Source organism: Camelus bactrianus, chromosome 13 (genome assembly GCF_048773025.1).
Source record: "Camelus bactrianus isolate YW-2024 breed Bactrian camel chromosome 13, ASM4877302v1, whole genome shotgun sequence".
NCBI classification, from domain to species: Eukaryota; Metazoa; Chordata; class Mammalia; order Artiodactyla; family Camelidae; genus Camelus; species Camelus bactrianus.
This window is the reverse complement of record NC_133551.1, coordinates 53,304,932-53,322,952: the sequence shown is the minus strand read 5'-3', so window position 1 is coordinate 53,322,952 and position 18,021 is coordinate 53,304,932. Positions and strand designations below refer to the sequence as shown.

The window sequence follows — 18,021 nt, the reverse complement described above, 5'->3', positions numbered from 1 at the left end:
CCCACTACTCAAGTCTTATTTTTTCACATCCCTTGACATTTGTTCCATTCACACTAGACTTGCTTGAGTTTTTAATTTTTATTCTTATTTTTATTTTTTTAATAGAAGGATTGGGGATTGAACCCAGGACCTTGTGCATGGTAAGCATGCACTCTTACCACTGAGCTGTATCCATCCCCTGGACATGCTTGAGTTTTTTAAACTCTAGTTTGAAACATATGAAATTGCTGATATTTGACCATGTTTGACCTCCAAAGCTTATAGGATTTCAGCTTAACATAACTGTCCACCCTTTGGGCATTTGTACCTGATGTTCCCTCTGCCGAGAAGACATCTCTCACTCCTTCCCATCATCTTCACCTAACCATCCCTTTCTCCTGCTTCAGATCTCAGCCCAAATGTCACCTCCTCAGGGAAGCCCTTCCTGATGTTCCCCCAGCAGCCTGCATTTCCCTCTGTAATATGCTTTGAGTTTGTAATGGCAGTTTGATGTTTATATTTTGCCAGACTGCAAGCTGCATGAGGCCAGAATCACGTCTGTCTTGCTCACCCTGAGTGCTGGCACCTAGCATGTATATGTGCTCAGTAGAGGCTCACTGAGCAACCAACCACATGTATGAATGAGTGGACAAAGCTCCACCCTGACCGGCCATGTGACCTTGGACCATCCATTTCCCTCAGATGTTAGTTTTCACATCTGCAAAAGACAGTAGCCCTCCTATATCAAAGAGACGTGCAAATTAAGTGACATCGGGCATGCCAGGGCATTTGACAGTATACTGCTCAGAAATGTCGATGGGCCCTCCCTGGAGCTGACTGCAGCCACCAGGCTCCTTCCCTGGGTCACCATCAGGAGATGAACTGCTGTGGAAGACACGCAGGGAAGGGTCTGACCTTAAGAGTATTTCTTGCAACCGCCAAACTGAGCTCAGCCTTCATGGAGTTTGTGTAACCTGGAACAGGCATAGTTCTAACCTTTTAGGGAACTCAGAAAGCCTAAATTTTTATAGCATCTCTGGCTGCACAGTTGAAGATGCCTAGAATTTCATAGTGAAAGGAATCCAGAGCCCCTCTGAAACATCTCTGGCCAATCTGTTCTTGAATATATCCTGTAGCGAGAAGTTCACTACTCCCAATGTGTCTTAGTTACTCTTCAAATAGCACAGAAATAGATAGTGTTGAGTCAAATTCAGCCCTCTTGGACCATCACCTTACTGGCCCCAATTGTCTCCTAGGACTTCTAAGCTCAGATGTGCGCCCTCTTCTCTGCTGCCGTCCTCAGATTGAGAGATAACCACTCCTGGCTTCACATCACCAAACTCTGGTCTTCGAGCATCCTCCCTGGTGCTCAGTCTCCACACCTGTACATTGGCAACAGCATGTGCTGCACCCTACTCCTCTCTGGGTGGGGGTAAATCTGATGAGGAGAAGGAATTAGCATCCTTGCTCAGACCTTCCTTACAGCAGGCCTCAGATTCAGATCTGAGATCACAGTAGCTCACACTAAAAAAAGTCTTCTCCTGAGTGAGTCAGGCTCAAAGGCTGTTCACCCTCCCCAGCCTCTGGGGGAGATTGATGCCTGGGCTGATAGATCACTCCAATGTATTAGGTAGATAAAGAAATTGATTATTCCATAAATCACTGTCTCCATGAAAAAAATCCCAATTTTTTAGAAAAGAAAATATTATAAATCTGCCCAAACCTATGTGAGTGAAAGTGTAGCCGTTTCAGTTTAATTGTCTGAGAGCTTCTTTGCTGCAGCCCCAGTGGAAAAAAAGTCCCTCAAGTTAACAGCTCCCAATCTAGATATTTCCTCCCAAACACCACGAATGGCCATTTCACATCATGGATGAGATGGATTTACACTGCAGCAGGAAGAATCTGAACTGGCCAGAAAGAGGACTTTCCCCATCAATGAGATGGAATTGTAACCTTTGGAGACATAAAAAATAGGATACTAACCCCTGTCTCTACCTTTTCCTTCCTACTTACACGTGCACTCACTCCATTTAGGGAAGTTAAGGCTCAGTTCTACCAAGAGACAGAAATGAACCTGGAGTAGGGCTGGAGGATAAGGGTGTGACAGCTCAGGAATAAAAGAACTCTAGGAAAAATGTAAGTGATGAAATGATTTAGGAGCAAGGGCAATAAAGAGGGCAGAAGTGAAGGGTGAAAGGGAAAAGATGTGGCTGCCCAGCTGGCTCTACTGTGTGATTCTCACCTTGTCTCTTTTCTTCTCTGAGCCTCAGTACTCCTCCCCAGAACACAGGAGAACAAGGTAGACCTCAGTGCAGGGCTCTAGCCTGAACTGTGTGTACCTAAATATTCCAGGAACCACGGCAATCACTTAAGGTCACCTACATGCACGTACCATGAGGCCATTCAGATGCCACCAGGTCCAGAGATCCTGCGCCATCCTGCAGACCCCTGCAATCCCCTGCCCTGTGTACTCTGCAGTACACAGAGTGGGTGATCCATAAATGTCTGGTGAATCAATGAGTCAGCCCAGAGACCATGTGGAAAAGACAGGAAATAAACACTAAATTACAAGCAGCAAAAAAATAGCCACATTTCCAAGCAGACTTTTCTGATTCGTGAATCGAAGCAGAAGCAGCAAAAACCCCAATCCCCTTGCATTAAGGATGTCTCAAGCCAGGGCCCCTACTCTGTAGACACCATAGCCCACATCTTCCCTGCCCATTCCAGATCTTTCTATCTGCAGTAGACTTCAGGGTGCCATCTTGCCTCCTAAATCCCAGGAGCCCATTTACCTAAAACTCTCTCCTTGTTCAAAGACAAATGCCAATCCTCTGACTCTGTCTTTCTAACACTCTTAGCCTCCTATGCCCTTGGCTTCTAGTCCAGGTGTTTCAGCCAACTCAGTATCCCAATGATGAACAAAACTCCCCCTTTCTCTGAAGCCTGCTGAGGTCACTCATGGCGTGATTTTCCTGTCTGGGAGAGACTTCTGTCAATGCCCAGCCAGATCACAAGGCTTCTCAGACACATACAGGTGGTGGAGCACCTGGCACTGCTAGGGTTCTTTGGGGAATGCCACAAAGCTGTGACACATTTAATTCCCATCACCTGAATGAGGAGTAATTTTATTTACTAGCAGAAAATATGGCTCTATTATAGGTATGCAGGGCTCCACATCTCAGGAAATAATAACACACAAAATACTTTTAAGAAATCACATTTAGCAGGATAAAAATACATAACACAAGCCTACTTACCAAATGCAATGTGAAAGATGATGCTGACAAGCTGAGCAAAGACGCTTGGTATCAGGTGTGATATTTGACAATGGAATGTTCACTCGTTTTGTCATCTGCTACTGCTCCCTAGCAGACAAGCCGTACAAGGCACCAAAGGTTTAAGAACAATTTATGTGGGAGGAAAAAAAAAGGAGAAAATTCTATCCATTCGCTCCATTTTCTTTTACTGTAAGTTACTCGATTTGAACGACCACAAATAATAGTTCTTACTAGCCTGCTGTGTACCTGCTAAATACCTCGGTCCAGTTTGCGAACACCAGAGTCCTAGAGGAACAGCACTGGGGAAAAGGATGCCTGTACAGAATGCCTGTTTAGCAAGACCCTACAATAACCACATCGCCCCTGGAAGACGAGTCAGCGTGCAGATGGTGCCCACTCACTACCCCAGGGCCTGGCTGCTCTCCGTGGTGCTGAATGCAGAGTTTGGGGTGAACCTTAATCTTCCTGCCTCTCGCCAACTGGCACAGGGTGTTATCACTATCTACGAGCTTTTAGAAACACATAATAATCTGATCTGTATTTCTCCTCAATGAGAAAAAGAGGTTTTCTCGGCCTGTTTTGCCACATAGGACAAATCTAGCTTCCTTATCTCTCTTAAAGACTGCAAATTTAAAGCTTCCAATGTGTGCATGTTTGTGTGCGTGTGTGCGTGTGTGTGTAACAGGAAAATGGATGGGATTTTCTTAACAGACTGGGGATCAGAGACCATGTTTTCATCTGATTTCTCCCTGGCTCACCAAGGGATGTGGCACAAGTCATTTCCCCCTTTTCATTCCTCAGTATCCCAATCTACAAGAGAAAAGAGTGGGGACAAGAACTGTGCTCCTGTAACTCTGACTTTTGGGGTGCCTCCACTTGTGATTTCTGGTTCTTACATGGACTCAGAGACTGTCAAACAGGATGACCTTACCTTGCCTCCTCCAGGCAGGAAGATTTTCTGGATCCAGAAGAGACAAGGATCAGCTTCTCTTGCAAGAAGCCAGGGATTCAATCTCTCTGCTCAACTCACCCCCCTAGCCCTCAGTCCCCATGGACCAGCCATAATTCAGCTAAACCTGAGAGTTCACCCATATTTTATTTACTGATTCGATGTTACGAGACAAGTAAAATAGACGGCTGTCACCTCTATTAAACTGGGCAGGAAAAATGGCCATGTAGGCAACAGGCTCTTTCTGCTTATAATGTGTCATCTGTTTCCTTGGGGAGGGAAGCAAGAAAGGGGAGGTCCTGGCCTCAAGGGAGAGCCTGGTCCTGTCATGTTCAGGAGAGGAAGCTCAGGGCTGCCCTGCAAACCTGTCCCACCCTCACTATCAGCTACATTAACACTGCAGATAGGTCAGCCCAGTCAGTCAGAAATTGGGACCATCACTTAAGCCCTCAGTTTCCCCACTGATACAAAGGAAAGTGACTATATTCATTCATCAAGCTTGGGATAAAGAATGGCTACCGAACTCCAATTTGGGAACCCTGTGCTAGAGAAGCAAATCTTCCCTTGGTCGTCTCTTACAAGTACACAAACACACACAAGTACATGCATTCACACTACCAGAACCCAGTGTGCATGATGTGTGTGCTCCCAGGGCTAAATGACCCAGGTTGACTGTCTGCACAACCTGAATCTCCAGGTTAACTGTCAACACCTCACTTTACCCAAAATAGTCATGTAGAACTGTCTACACATCCTAGCAGGATCCAGTGATGTGGTGTCAACAGGAAAAGGAGAAGCCTCTGACCCAAAACTGGCAGCAGAGCAAGTGGCACAGCTATAGGTCTGCCTGGCAGCTGTCCTGAGTGACCCACCTCCCACCTGGTGAGGATGGAACAGAAGTTCTCTTCTGTGGGTCAGCTCGCAGAGGGAGCTGCAGAGATGCTGAGGGGTAAGTGGGAAGGAGAGAGGGGTGAGTTCAGAAAAGGCAGGAGGATCGTGGTCTTTTCTTTTGCCTCTTATTGAAGTCAATAACTTCTCCTCTTCTCAAAAGGAGAATCATCATGATATGAAGCGGACAATGGATGTAAAGGCCAATCCTAGGTCTGTGGGAGAAAGACCCATTCCCCTAAATACCCCAGCTCTGCCCAACAAACTGCAGGCGAAAGGTCTTGGCAAAGAAAGTACTGAATTACTGTAGCAGAAGAACAGACATCATTAAAACACTGACTTCACAGCAGAATCTAACAATGTCTTATGAAACCCTTGTTGACAACATGAAAGAAGTGTTGAGCTGAATGTCAGGGCAGTTAGGTGGACTTATATTCAAATGACTGTGCTCATCAAGGCATTCATTTACTCAGCAGATAGTTCTTAATCACCTACTATGAGTCACACATGGTGCTAGATGCACTGGGCAAAGTGGTGACTAAGCCAGCTGTGGTCCCTACGTCCCTGCTTGTCTCTAAGACTTTTCTAAGAGAGCTTCTCTCTAAGGTAACCAAAAATTACAATACAGCAAGTGCTATGACAAGGGAAGTTCAGGGTGCTGTGGGGACTCATAGAAGGAGGTGAGAGTCAAGAAGTGCTTCCTGGAGGAAAAGATATGTTTGCTGAGACCTGAAGGAAGGATGGCTAGAAGTTAGCCAGAAAGAATACCAAGAGCAGAGTCTGAGTGTGAGGGAAAGTGCAGTGCCTTCTGAGGACTTGGATGTTCAGCACAGAGGGGCATAGAGTGTGTGTGAGGCAAGAAGGGACAGTGCATGAGCCCGGAGAAGCCAACCATAGCAGGTCAGACAGGGCCTGAAAGCAAGAGGAGGCCAGTGGGATTCTGAAGCTGGTTAAAGTGTAGGGCAGTGGATCCAAGACCACTGACTAGAGCCAACAGACTCTGACATTGGTCATTTCCTGCCTAATGTGTTGATGGCAGGGCCTGCCGAAGTGAGGGAAGGCACGTTCATCCCAGGCTCAGATGGCATGAAGCATGCCAGACAACAGAAAGGGAGCCAAAAAAGCCTCACTGTCCAGATCAGTGGTTCCCCAACCCCAACCACAGGCCAACAACCACTTACTTCTCCACCACAGCCCCCTGAAGGCAAGCAAGGGAGGAAGAAGAGGGTGAAATCCATGCCTACCTCCCAAGGACGGAGAGATGGGAACAGGCTTTGGTGGTCCAGAAACAAAGAGCAAGAATAACTGCCCTGAGGTTCAAGGATCGGTTTCCTAGAAATAAATGACAGGTCCTGCCTCTAGGTTCAAAAGATCAACTGCCAAAGAGAGAAGCGATGCCTGTGGAAAAGACCTTGCGATCTCATGAGACCATTAGCTCAGTATAAATCAACACAGTTGAAATGGCTGCTGAAAAGGCTGAAGTAACCTGGGGTTGTATAAGTAGACACCAACACGGAGGTGTTGGTGATGAGGTTACCAGTTTTCAACACATAAGCGGGACTGCGGTTAGCTCTCGACACCACGCTGGAAGGACTGGGCATCTTTAGTCTGGAGAAACGCCTTTACATTTCTGTAGGGTTGCACAGTGGGGCAGGGTGCAAATCCAAACCAATATCAGAAGATGGGGTGAGCATAATCGTAAGAACAATGGTAACATTTACTGAGTGCTTACCATGGCTGTGGTCTAAACACATTATGTACATTAACTCATTTAATCCTTATAAAATCCCCATGAGGCAGCACAGGGAACTACGCTCAATATCTTGTAATAACCTTCAATGAAAAAAAATATGAAAACAAATATATGGATGTATATGCATGAATGGGACATTGTGCTGTACACCAGAAATTGACCCATTGTAATTGACTGTACTTCAATTTGAAAAAAAAAACCATGAGGCAGGTACTACTGTCACTACTAGTATTATTATTACTGTAGATTGAATAATTTGCCCAAGATCACACAGGTAGAAAGTGATGGAGGCAGCCCTCAAACTCAGGCTGTCAGATTCCAGAACCTGTGAGCTTATCCACAATGTTAAATTGCTAAAATATATGGAAAGCTTCCTTTGGGCCAGGCATGTTAATTCTCATAATCATCGCATGAGGTCAAGTCTATTATTATCCCCATTTTACACGTGAGGAAATCGAGGCTTAGAGAAGTTAAATGACTTACCCAAAGTGACATAGCCTGGAAAGAGGGAATGAGAGCTCAAACTTAGACAGATGGATTTCAGATCCTACACTCTCAACGTTCAAGTTATCCTGCCTTCTGGAACTGCAGGGAAACCAATTTTAGGGGAAAATGTACAACAAAAGTTGGAATGAGCCAAAACGTTTGCAATAAAGAACAAAAGCGTGGTCGAAAAATGGTGAGCTTCCTGTTACAGGAGATATTCAATCAGAGACTAGATTTCCACCTAATAGGAGGGTGCTCCAGTGACTTAGCACAGTGGTTCTTAGAGTGTCGTCCCCAGATAAGCAGCATCAGCATTATCTGGGAACCTGTTAAAATGCAAATTCTCAGGCCTCACCCTAGATCCACTGAATCAGGAGCTCTGGGGGTAGGACCCAGCAGTCTAGTTTACTGAGCACTCCAGGTGATTCTGGTGCATGTTAATGTTTAAGAAGCAGGGGCCAAACTGACCCCTGGGGTTCTTTTCAGCCTGGATTCTGTGATTCTTCACCATAGACAGGAAATGTGATGCCTGGAGCCCTGGGAAGTCCTTGGCTCCCTGCTCCGGCTTTTCCGCCCAATTGGGCAGGCTTTTTGGAATAGCATATTTCAGTTCTGCAAAGCAGATGCAGGAAGGCTTTGCAGAAGTCTCCCTCTCCCTCATTCCCATATTTAAAGAGCTCATCCCTGCAGTGGTTCTGAGAACTCTATAAACCCCCTTCCATCGCAGCCTGTCTGCATCAGTCCCTTTAATAGCAAAAGACTTAATTGTCTCCTATGTATTGGAACCCTCTTCACACAAACTGCAATCTTAGCTCCTCTCTCTCCTCTTTTTCCCTCTGCCTTCCTTAACCACCATTCAGCATAGCACCAAAGGATTTGGAGTCGAAGCTGCCACTCCCCCCGGATCTCACTCCATCTCATTATCTCCGATCTGTAAGATCACCATGGGGACTCTCTCCTCCCTGGCTTTTGCCGTGGACTCATTACCTGGTGTCTCCCAGCAGAACCAGCAATGTCTATCCCCTGAGGCCCAGCCTCCAGCCGCAGACCCTCTCTGGGATACACCGACTTGCTGAGGAAGCAAGTTTGGACTCCCCATCCAAGAAAGATTGATCAGGACTCCCTGGACCAATCCCTCTGGAGCATCCCATAAACAGGGTCTTCCCAGGTCTGACTACATGCAAAATGCATTTCAGTTAAAACACTGCACATGTAGGGAAGAACCAGCACACTGTGATCTGCAGGTATGTGACAAATAACAGGCTAGGAGGAGTCTGGAAGCTTCTAGATGTACCGGAGCATCCTAGGAAGGGCACCGCTCTTGCTTCCTAGCATGGCAAGTAACTGTCGCAGGCTGCCGGTGCCATCCATTCCACTGCCGGGCACATGGGTATGCGGGAAGTGGGCAAAAGTCACATGCTGAGCTGCAGGGACTGAGCACCAGGGTTGGCACAAGGCAGAGGACATATAGGAAGCAGACAGCCTCAGAGCTCAGAGTCTGATGGCAGAGACAAAGTCTCCACCCTTGGCGAATACTTTTTCTCCTAACATTTATTAAGAATCAGGCTCTGGGCAAAGAGCTTTATATTCTTTATCTCCTTTAATTCTCAGAATAACCTTATGAAGACTACACTGTAAGGCTCAACCATATGAATTTTTTATAAGTCAAAACTAGCTGAATACGATTTAACCTAATATTAATAGTTCTATCTCGTAGATGAGGAAATGGAGGCTCCGAGGTGAAGTGACTCGCCCAAGGTCACACAGCTAGCTCGGTGGACACCCCGGCTCAAACTCAGACCCACCACATTCCACCAAACCCAAGACACACCATTATGCCTGGAGGTGCCAAGAAAGGAACAATCCACAAGTAAACTGGGATTTGACATGGGAGACACAGACTGATTTCAAAGATGTGAAACTGTGCTGGGGAGGGTGGGAGGGAAAGAATCCATCTTAGAATCAATGAAATACATCATTTGACTCCAAAAACTTCTTCACTAGAGAAAGCCTTTGACCTACCCACAAGCATAGCTACAGTCAAGGTCAGTAAGCATTAGTAAACAAGGCACAAAGGTCAAAGGAAGACAGGAGAGGGATGTGGGCACGCAAGCCTAGTGGGGAGGAGAGTGCCTGGTTGCAGCAGGAGGTCGAGCAGACCCTGGAGGTAACTCCAAGGAAATTAACCAATGTAGGTAGGGCGGAGTGCCCTGGGGCCCAGCAGCTATAAAATAGTCCGGGCCAGTGAGGCACCTGGGGCACAAAATTTAAGGAGGCGCGTGCTTACTCTCACAGCCAGTTGAGCAAAAGCAGGGTCACCACTTGAGAGCCTCCTTAAATCCTGCTACCCCAGCAGCCTCACTCACCTCACCCCAGTCCCTTGCTCAGTGCTGGCATCAGACTCCTCTCCTTCCACAATAGGAAGGAGTAATGCTGATCTTGGACAGGATTTAAGCTTTCCTGAAAAGACATTACATCTGTTTAACTCCATTTTGAGGTAGGTAGTCTCTTCCCCATTTGACACACGGGGAAATTGAGGCTCTGGAAAATAACCTGACCCCTTTGATTGTGCTTGTCCCCAGTCTGTCACCTTTGTAGGGACTCTGAGCAGAGCAGTTTTCCCCACTTCCAGAACAGTTCAGTCCCTGGTGGCCACTATTATCCCAGTCTCCCATTGTCTCCTGGAAGAAGGAACACGGTCTACAAGAAAGGTGAATGTGGGCTTGCCTTTGCTCCTGCAGAGGTGGAAGGGGAAGGGTGGACTGGGCATCTCTGGCACCCAGGTCCCCACACCAACCCACAGTGTCTGTGGGACAACAACACATACCCCAGGGCCCAGCGCCAATGGACCTGACCCTCCTATTGTCCACCAGACCCAGTTCAAGGCAAGGCAGGGCTTACTTAGAAGGTCAGCAAGTGACCCTTGCTTAAAAATAAAATGACCGTAAAACCTATTAGCCTGGAAAGGATGCTGGAGGGGAGAGGAGATGGGATTGGGGAGGGAAAAGGGAGGTGGGGGAAGGAAGGAAGGAAGGGCAAAGAGCTAAAGCACTGACCACCTTCTCTGGTCAGGCCACCAGCTGAAGAGGATGGAAGAAGAGGGAGACACAGACACGTGGCCCTGGAGTTTCCTCAAGGCTCTGATGAAGTCTTTGAGGACAGCCTGATGGCTACTAGGGTGACACATAGGCTGGAATTTCCAGAATAGAGGGATTCCTGTGGGAGAGTCCAAACTATATCTGGGGCTTTGATTAAAGTGTTAGGCAGAGTCCAGAAGTCCAGAATCCCAGACAAGGTGGGTGTATTCAGTGTAAGGATATATGTTGCAGGCGCAGGAAGGGTGAAAAAGGCCGTCTATACCTTTCCTCTAGAGGAAGCATAGCTAGCTGCCCGGTGGCCCACTGGCAAGGTCAGTCTGACTCTGAAAACTGGCACTGGTACAATTTAATGTCACAAAGCCCACACAGCCATCACCCATAGTGAGCCAAAGAGCCCAGCCCAGCGATGCCACCCAGAACTGGGGGTGGGTTGGGGGGTGGCATTCAGCGCCTGTGAAAACCAGTGCTTCTTATGTTCCCACCACAACGACGGTTAAAAACACAGGATCTGGGGTCAGGCTGGCAGGAGTTCTTATCCTACCTCCCCCACTCACTGGCCACATGATCTTGGGCAAGGGACTTCACCAAGCTCAGTTTCCTCATCGGCCAAATGAGGATAATATCTGCCAGGTGGTGAAGGCGAAAAAAGATGGTGAGGGAAAAAAAAATGCAACAGCTACATTCCTGGAGCCCTTCCTACCCAAGCGAGGAGTCATTGTTTGAAAAGAACAGTGCCTGGCAGCTAGTAAGTGCTCAATAAATCGGCGCCATCGTATTGCTGTTGTGTATCATTTTATTATTTTGACTTTGCTCCAGACCCAGGTGGGGTCCCAGGCCAGAGATGGCGCGGCCGCCTCGGCACAGGCACACTGCCCCCTGGTGCTGCTGCTGGGGAATCAGCACCCGCCAGAAGAGCTATTCCAGCCAACAAGCCCCCGCCCTCTGGGGCCCTCCCTCGGCCTATGCATCCATCCAAAGCTCCTGTCCCATCACACCAGCCTCTGGGGAGGACAAGCTAGGGCCTGCTGGGTGCTAGCCTTGGAGAAAGGGCCCTGCTCCTGGAGCTCCAGTCCCCTCTGCCTGCCAGGCAAGGACTGGTGAGGCCGGGCTCCTCTCTGCTGCTGCCCAGCCAAAGGGAACCTCGGAGGGTCCTGAGCCAGCGAGGAGGGAGGCAGAGGCAGAGGCAGCTGACGGCGACAGCATGGAGAAAGCCTGGCCTCGGCAGGTCAGCAATAGTCCCAGGTGTAGAAGCACAATCAGGTCTTCCCCAAAAAGAGTACCCCAAGCAGTCCTGAGCCCCCCTGCATGCGGCCGTGCACCACTGCCCACCCCCCACCCCGAAGGGGTTGTTCTAGTATCTACAGGGTATCTGCACCTCCTCCCCCACGGACGGGGCTGTTTCCTGGGGCAGGGACACAGAGTGCCTGTGGGAACGTGGGGACTCAGGGAGGCTCCCAGGTCCCACGAAGGATCCTAAAAGCAGCCAAGCAGCCTTGTGTTTCTGACGGGTGGGGATGAAAAGCCGCTCCTGAAAGCCCTTTCGAAAAGCACAGCCGGCTGGACTTCTGAAGTCAGCTGTTGTGCCAGTGGTGGTGGCAGGGGGATGCAAGTGACCTTGGAAGGGCCTAGTCAGGACAGTGGGCTGGCTCACCCTGCATTAACCATCTCGCAAAACCCCAGATCATCCTGACGTCAAAAGACAGTTTAACGTTTAACGCAGTGCAAGGCAGGCATCGAGAAGAAATTAAACTCCAGCTCCAGAAGGAGGGGAGCCCGGGCTGACAGAAGCAGCAGGGCTAGAAAGTGGAGGCAGAGATTCCTCAAGTTGATGCTTTCTAAGGCCCCTCGGGCCACTCCCAGGTCTTGTCTGAAGCTGTTTACTTCCAGGGGGGAAAACCCTATTGATCTTCATTCAGCTCCTGTCTGCTCCTCCACAGCAGCGATGTTTCAGCACATCACCAGTCACTGTGAGAAATTTCTCATTGTTTTACACACAGCGGCTCCCAAACTCAGGATATGAACATTCAGGATCGTTTGGGTGAACTGATGGGAGGAGATGCAGACAGGGCTGATTTGGGAACTCTTGGGGAGGGGACTTCAAGCCCCCGGGAGAGACTTCTATGCCCGCTGGGCAGCCTTGAAACTCTGTTCTGCTCTGTAGATGCTCGAGAGTCCGGTGCTGAGCCAACCCATCCCTCCCACCCTACTCGTCACCTCCCCACTGCCCACACACACACACCTGCTTTATGTCTCTGCAGTCATTTGGCTCTAAATCTCCCCCATGGCTGACTAGAAATCACCACCATCCACTCGAGCTCCCCAGCTGCCACCACCACTGTCTGGTTCCCTTTTCAAATTCCAGGCTGGCCCTGAATCCTGTGGTGTGTACGTAATGCAAGCAAAGACCTAGCCACGAAACCTATGATGGCGTTGATAGTCCCCGTGAGCCTGCACTAAAGGGAACTTTGAAACCACAGAATATCCAAAACCATCATGGCCAACTCAGTAGTTTATAGATGGAGAAACTGAGGCTTGAGGTTGATGGGAGAGTGTGATTTGACCAAGTTGGCCCAGAAAACTGGTGGAAGGCAAAGCAAAAAACCCAGGCCTCCTGGCTCCCAGCCCAGGGCCCCTCCACTTCAGCTTCTAGGTCACATAACCAGGAAATCCAGGTTCCCACAAGAGTCCACGGAACCGCATTTGGCTGGGAGGACCCATGCATTAAGCTGCTTTCTGTGAGTTATGACTAGGATCCATCTGAACAATAATAACGATGATAATAATAATAATAAAATGCTGAACAATATGCCTTGAAAACCTTCAATGAGCAACATTTGATAATCACACACAGAATACATCTTCCACATATTCATATAAAATAATCAATGATCATTTTTTTCCCGCAGACTACAATCCAATTACTCTCTCTCCCTCGCTCTCTCCCTCACTCTCCTTTGTTACTTGCAAACCATCCAAGCAATCAATGCCTTGACCTCTCCCTCTGATAGACACAATTACAAAAAGACAGAGCAACGCAATTCATCTATTCAAGACGGATTGTTTGAACACTCTGTCACACTACTGAGCTATCCATCTCCTTGTCTAAGAGGAAATTTCAGCCCCAAAAAAAGGCACAAAGAGAAGGGGCGGGTATGCTGCTCCCCAGCCCAAAAAGAACCTTGCACACCTGCAGGGAAACCTTCTCCCAGGCTGGTGCTGGGCAACGCCTGCCTGCTGGAGAAGGATTCGGCTCCCAGCGCAGCCAGCTCAGGCACCAGTCTGGGAAACCAGACGCACCCAGCACATCCCGGAGCTCAATTTCCTGAGTCTCAATTCCTACAGCCCTCGATTCCTCAGCCAGAGCCCTGAGATCCCAGGGGTGGGGAGAGAGAAGAAAAGGGAGATGGCATCGGGCCCAGCCAAGGTGCTGTGTTTGGGTCTCAGCATGAGATTCTCTGTCTCTCTCTCTGTGCCACATCCACTGTAGCCCCTGGCCCCAGCTGAGGCTCCAGCCTGAGCTCAGAAGGATGGAAGTTCAGCTCTCCAGGAAGCTCCAGAGAAGCCCAGAGGCCTCAGAGCCTTCCCATCCTCCTTCCAAGCTGGCACAGCTCTGGCGGTCACATTTGACATCGGCACAGCACCCTAGTCCTCCGGCTGGGAATCAAATAGGGCAGGGCTCTGGGATATAAATGGCTTGGGCCGACACGCTAATTAATCCTGGGGCTTAATATGAAGAAGATTAGAAGAGAGGAGGGCTTTGCCATCCTTAATTGCATTATTACACACTGAACCCAAGAAAGGGCGGGCAGGCTTGGGGCTTCCCCTCAGGGCAGTGAGGAGTCCCCCAGTGCAAGTCAATTTCATTTCACAGCAAGAGGGAGCAGGTGAGGATACATCTTTCTGCCCTCCTCAGCTCATCCTTTTGGGGCTTCCCTCACCTGTTCCTGTCTCCCTGAGCCCCCGTAAGACCTCCATCCCTGATGCTGGGCTGGGAGTGTAGGCATCACACCCCTACAGAGGAAGGACCACAGAAGAGGAAACTGCAATGCGTGGACTGGGTGCATAGCACCTTTTGAGTCCCCCTTCTTTTCTTCCAAGGGTGCCCTACCATGTAGGCCCACAAAAAAACCAAAACAAACAAAAATAAAAACAAAAACAAAAACAGAGGGAAGGAAGGAGGGAATAAAGGAAGGGCTGGCCCACTAGTTAGGGGCTGCCTGCTCCTGGAATGGTGACCAAACTCGGTGCTGGGGCAGCAAAAGGCGCAGAAATACAAAAGACATTTTTTGTTTGCCAGGAGCAGCCTGGGCTGCAAAGGGTTAAGCCTGGCCGAGAGGGTTGTCCCCAGAGTCCGGTGCCTGGATTCCTCTGCCTCAAATGTCTGCCTGCCAGGGTCCTGGGCATGGACAGAAAGACCCCAGCGTGGGCAGTGCTGGGGGCTGTACTCTACTCCTGGTCCAGACGTCCAGTTCAAGAGGATCTGGGATCCAGGAGAGAGCCAGGGAGGAGAGAGGCACCCTCAGGATTTCTGCCTGCTTCCTAGGAAAACCTCAAGTGAGGAAACCAAGCTCGATATTGGTTCCCTGCACCCCCCACGCCGCTGGCATTCCAGAGTCCGCGCCTGGATTAGAGCCACAGGGAAGGAAGGTTGTCCCGGCTCAGCAGAGCTCTGGCCTCCTTGTGCCAGATGCTGGTGGTGGCGCCTAGCGAACCCAGGCGGCCCAGGTCTCCGGCCTGGCGGCGTGCACAGGGCCTGCGTGACGGAGGCTCCCGCGTGGCCAGGCCGGGCCCAGCCGTGGCGGTCTCGGGCCTGGGACACTCAGGGCCCGCCGCACAGCCGATAGCGCTGCCTACACGGTGCCTGGGGCGGCCACAACAAAGTTAAAGCCCGTAGTAAGAGTCTCTGGCGAGTATAGACGCGGAGACGCCAGAGCTCCAGAAAGCTGCGCGCGGCCCCGCCAGCCGCCGCCGGCTGCGGAGGGATTTCGGGTAACTTTAAAAACCACTCGCATGCCTCTCGTGGCCTTCCCTGGCTGCGCTGGGGAGGCTCCGTTGCTCCCTTCCCCCCGCCTGCGCAGCCCCAGGCGGGAGAGAGGCCTCGGCCGCGACGGACGGCTGGTGCGACCAACGAGGGCCGCCCCTCCCCTGCCCCGAGCCACGGGGCTGAACCGGGGCCACCGAGGCCGAGAGCGGCCACCAGGAGAGGAGACCGACTGCCCTCGTAATGCGAAGCCGGACCCTGAGTCCCCGCCGCGGCCGCTCCAGCCATGCCTCAGGTCGGGGCAACGGGCCCGCGGGGAGCAGGGAAGGAAGAGAAGTTGGCGCCTTCCCCAGGGTTCCCGCTTCGCGGAGAAGCCGGGTCCCAGAACTCGGTCTGTGGCCGGTCCTGCTAGCAGTCTCCTGGAAATGCGCCCGCGACTCGGGCTGGGACCGGAACACTTCGCTACACTCCGCCAGGTCTGGCCTCCCAGGAGCGCGCCAAGGGCCCCTCGCCAGCCGCAGCCCGGCTGGCTGCCTCCTTGTCAATAAGTAAGGCCCGTGACCCCGGCTTTGGAACTTTGTCCTTAATGGGTCGAGCTCCTGGTGGTCACCTGGCCCCGGCACCCCGGAGAGAGGTTGGAAAATCTCTTAGGGTCGCGTTCAGAGGCCCCTCGTTCCCTCCCCTGCCCGGGCGCACGGAGACCCCCGGCTCCGGGGAGCCCTTACCAATTCGGATGACGTGGGGCATCCCGCGCGAGTCTGGGATCCAGAAGGCGCACACGAGGAGCCCGGCCCAGTATTCCCAAACCAGACTCCGGAGGCGCCGCCAGGGAGCGGTCATCGTTGGGCGCCGCCGAGCGTACCCGGGGCGCGGCCGTGGTGGGCTCCCTGGGGCGGCAGCTCTAGGCGCGGGCGCGCAGCAGCCCCTGAGGCGCCGCCTGGCCCAGCTGCCCGGCTCCCGAGCGCTGCTGTGAGTGGGGGGCGCCCCGCGGCGCCGCGCACATCTTACTGGGGGGCCGCCCCGCCGGCGCCCGCCCCGCCCGGCTGTCGCCCACGGGCCGCCCGCGAACGAGGCTCCTGGGCTCCGCCCGGGCTCCGCTCGGACTCGGCTCCGGCTCGCGTCGGCTCGACTCCCGCGCGGGTTCCCACCTGCCCGGCTGCCGGGCGCTGGCGGGCGGGCTGCACGCGTCTCCGGCCGCTCCTCCTCCAGCCGCCGCGGATGCTATCGCCCGGGCTCGCACAAAGCCCCGGAGTGGAGTTGCACGCGCGCACACACTCCCTCCCAGCCCCCTCCCCCGCGCCCTGCCTCCCGCCTCTCGCGCCGCCCGCCGCCCGCGCTCCCTCCGCGCACTCCCCCGCGCACACACACTTCACACTCACACCCGCCGAAGCGTACACTCGCGAGCTCACACCTGCGCAGGGGGCGGGGAAGGGGACCCGGGACCTGGTTTGGGGGGACGCCCGGAGAAAACGAGGACTCTCCTCGCTTCCCAGACGTCCCCATCCGCCCTGCGGCCCCTAGTCCCTTCAACTGCGAGGGCACGGAGCCTGCGAGCCGGGCGTGGAGCACGAGAGCTGGCCCCGCGAGCTGGGAGACGGCGGCAGCCTAGCAGCCCGACCAGCTGGAGGAGACGCGCCCGCCAGGAGCAGAGGGCCCCGGAGCCCGCCGTCTGCGGAGTCTCGCCTTCCGGCTCCCACGTAGCCGGCGCGGGCTGGACGGCTGCGGCCGTAGACTGACCCAGGAGGCGGTTTCCCTCCCTAATCCCATCCCTCGTGGAAGCAGAGTTCGAGTTGGAGCTGGGACTCAGGGGAGACAGAATTCAAAGAAAATTGTCCACGCTGGGCTAGGGGAGCTGCAGGAGCTGGTTGGGGTGGGAGAGCCCAGGCAAGACCCTCTGCTGTGGAAGGCAGGACTTGACCGCGCACTGTAACTACAGAGGCTTCTCAGGAAGATGGCTAAATCCTTCCATACAGAGGGGCGGCTGAGATACACCCTGCGACTTCCCATCCCTCTTGTCCAACTGCAGGAGGGTCTGCCCCCCCCCCCTCCATTCCTCCTGAGAAAGAATAGAGAAACTGTAATTTTCCATGGGATGGAGCAGGACCCATGGGGGAGCAAGCTAGAAGGGGTTAAAAAAATCCTTGTTTATTAGCAATAATAAAATTTTTTTCAAGTGGCGCTGGGTGTCGAGGGAAGGGAAGGGCTGTGGAGCGAGTCTGGAGCAGGAGGCTGCGAAATACGCAGTTAGGCGAGTTTAATGACCTTTTTGACAGAGACAAAGTGGTGCCGATACAGTAGATAAATAAACGGATCTGTCACCGGGCAGCGGCTAGGCTGTGTGTGAATTTATTTTCCTCATTTAAATAATTTGATCTATTCCATCATTCCCAAACTCTCCCATTTGCCAGCTGTCCGGTAAGAGCATGCCCCCCAACATCTGAAAAACAAATCTTTAATTTTCTTACAAACAGACTATGAGTCGGGCTCTATCTGGCCTGTTAATTTCTCAGTCTTTCCTTTCCCTCCCAGTCCAGACATAGGAGGCGGTGGCTTTGTGTGGGAATGTGAATATTGTAGCGTGGCCAATCCTGTCGACTGAGGGCTGGGAG

The 18,021-nt window shown here is 51.8% G+C and overlaps 1 protein-coding gene across 1 annotated transcript in view; it reads right to left on the bottom strand.

The window, feature by feature from the left end:
* Positions 1-17,702, bottom strand: part of GRIK3 (glutamate ionotropic receptor kainate type subunit 3) — a 226,344-nt gene extending 208,642 nt beyond the window's left edge. Inside the window, exon 1 of the mRNA XM_074376813.1 lies at positions 16,138-17,702. Within this exon, the coding sequence (XP_074232914.1) occupies positions 16,138-16,252 (115 nt within the window). The 5' untranslated portion in view covers positions 16,253-17,702. The remainder of the gene's footprint in view (positions 1-16,137) is intronic.
* Positions 17,703-18,021: the final 319 nt, after the last annotated feature.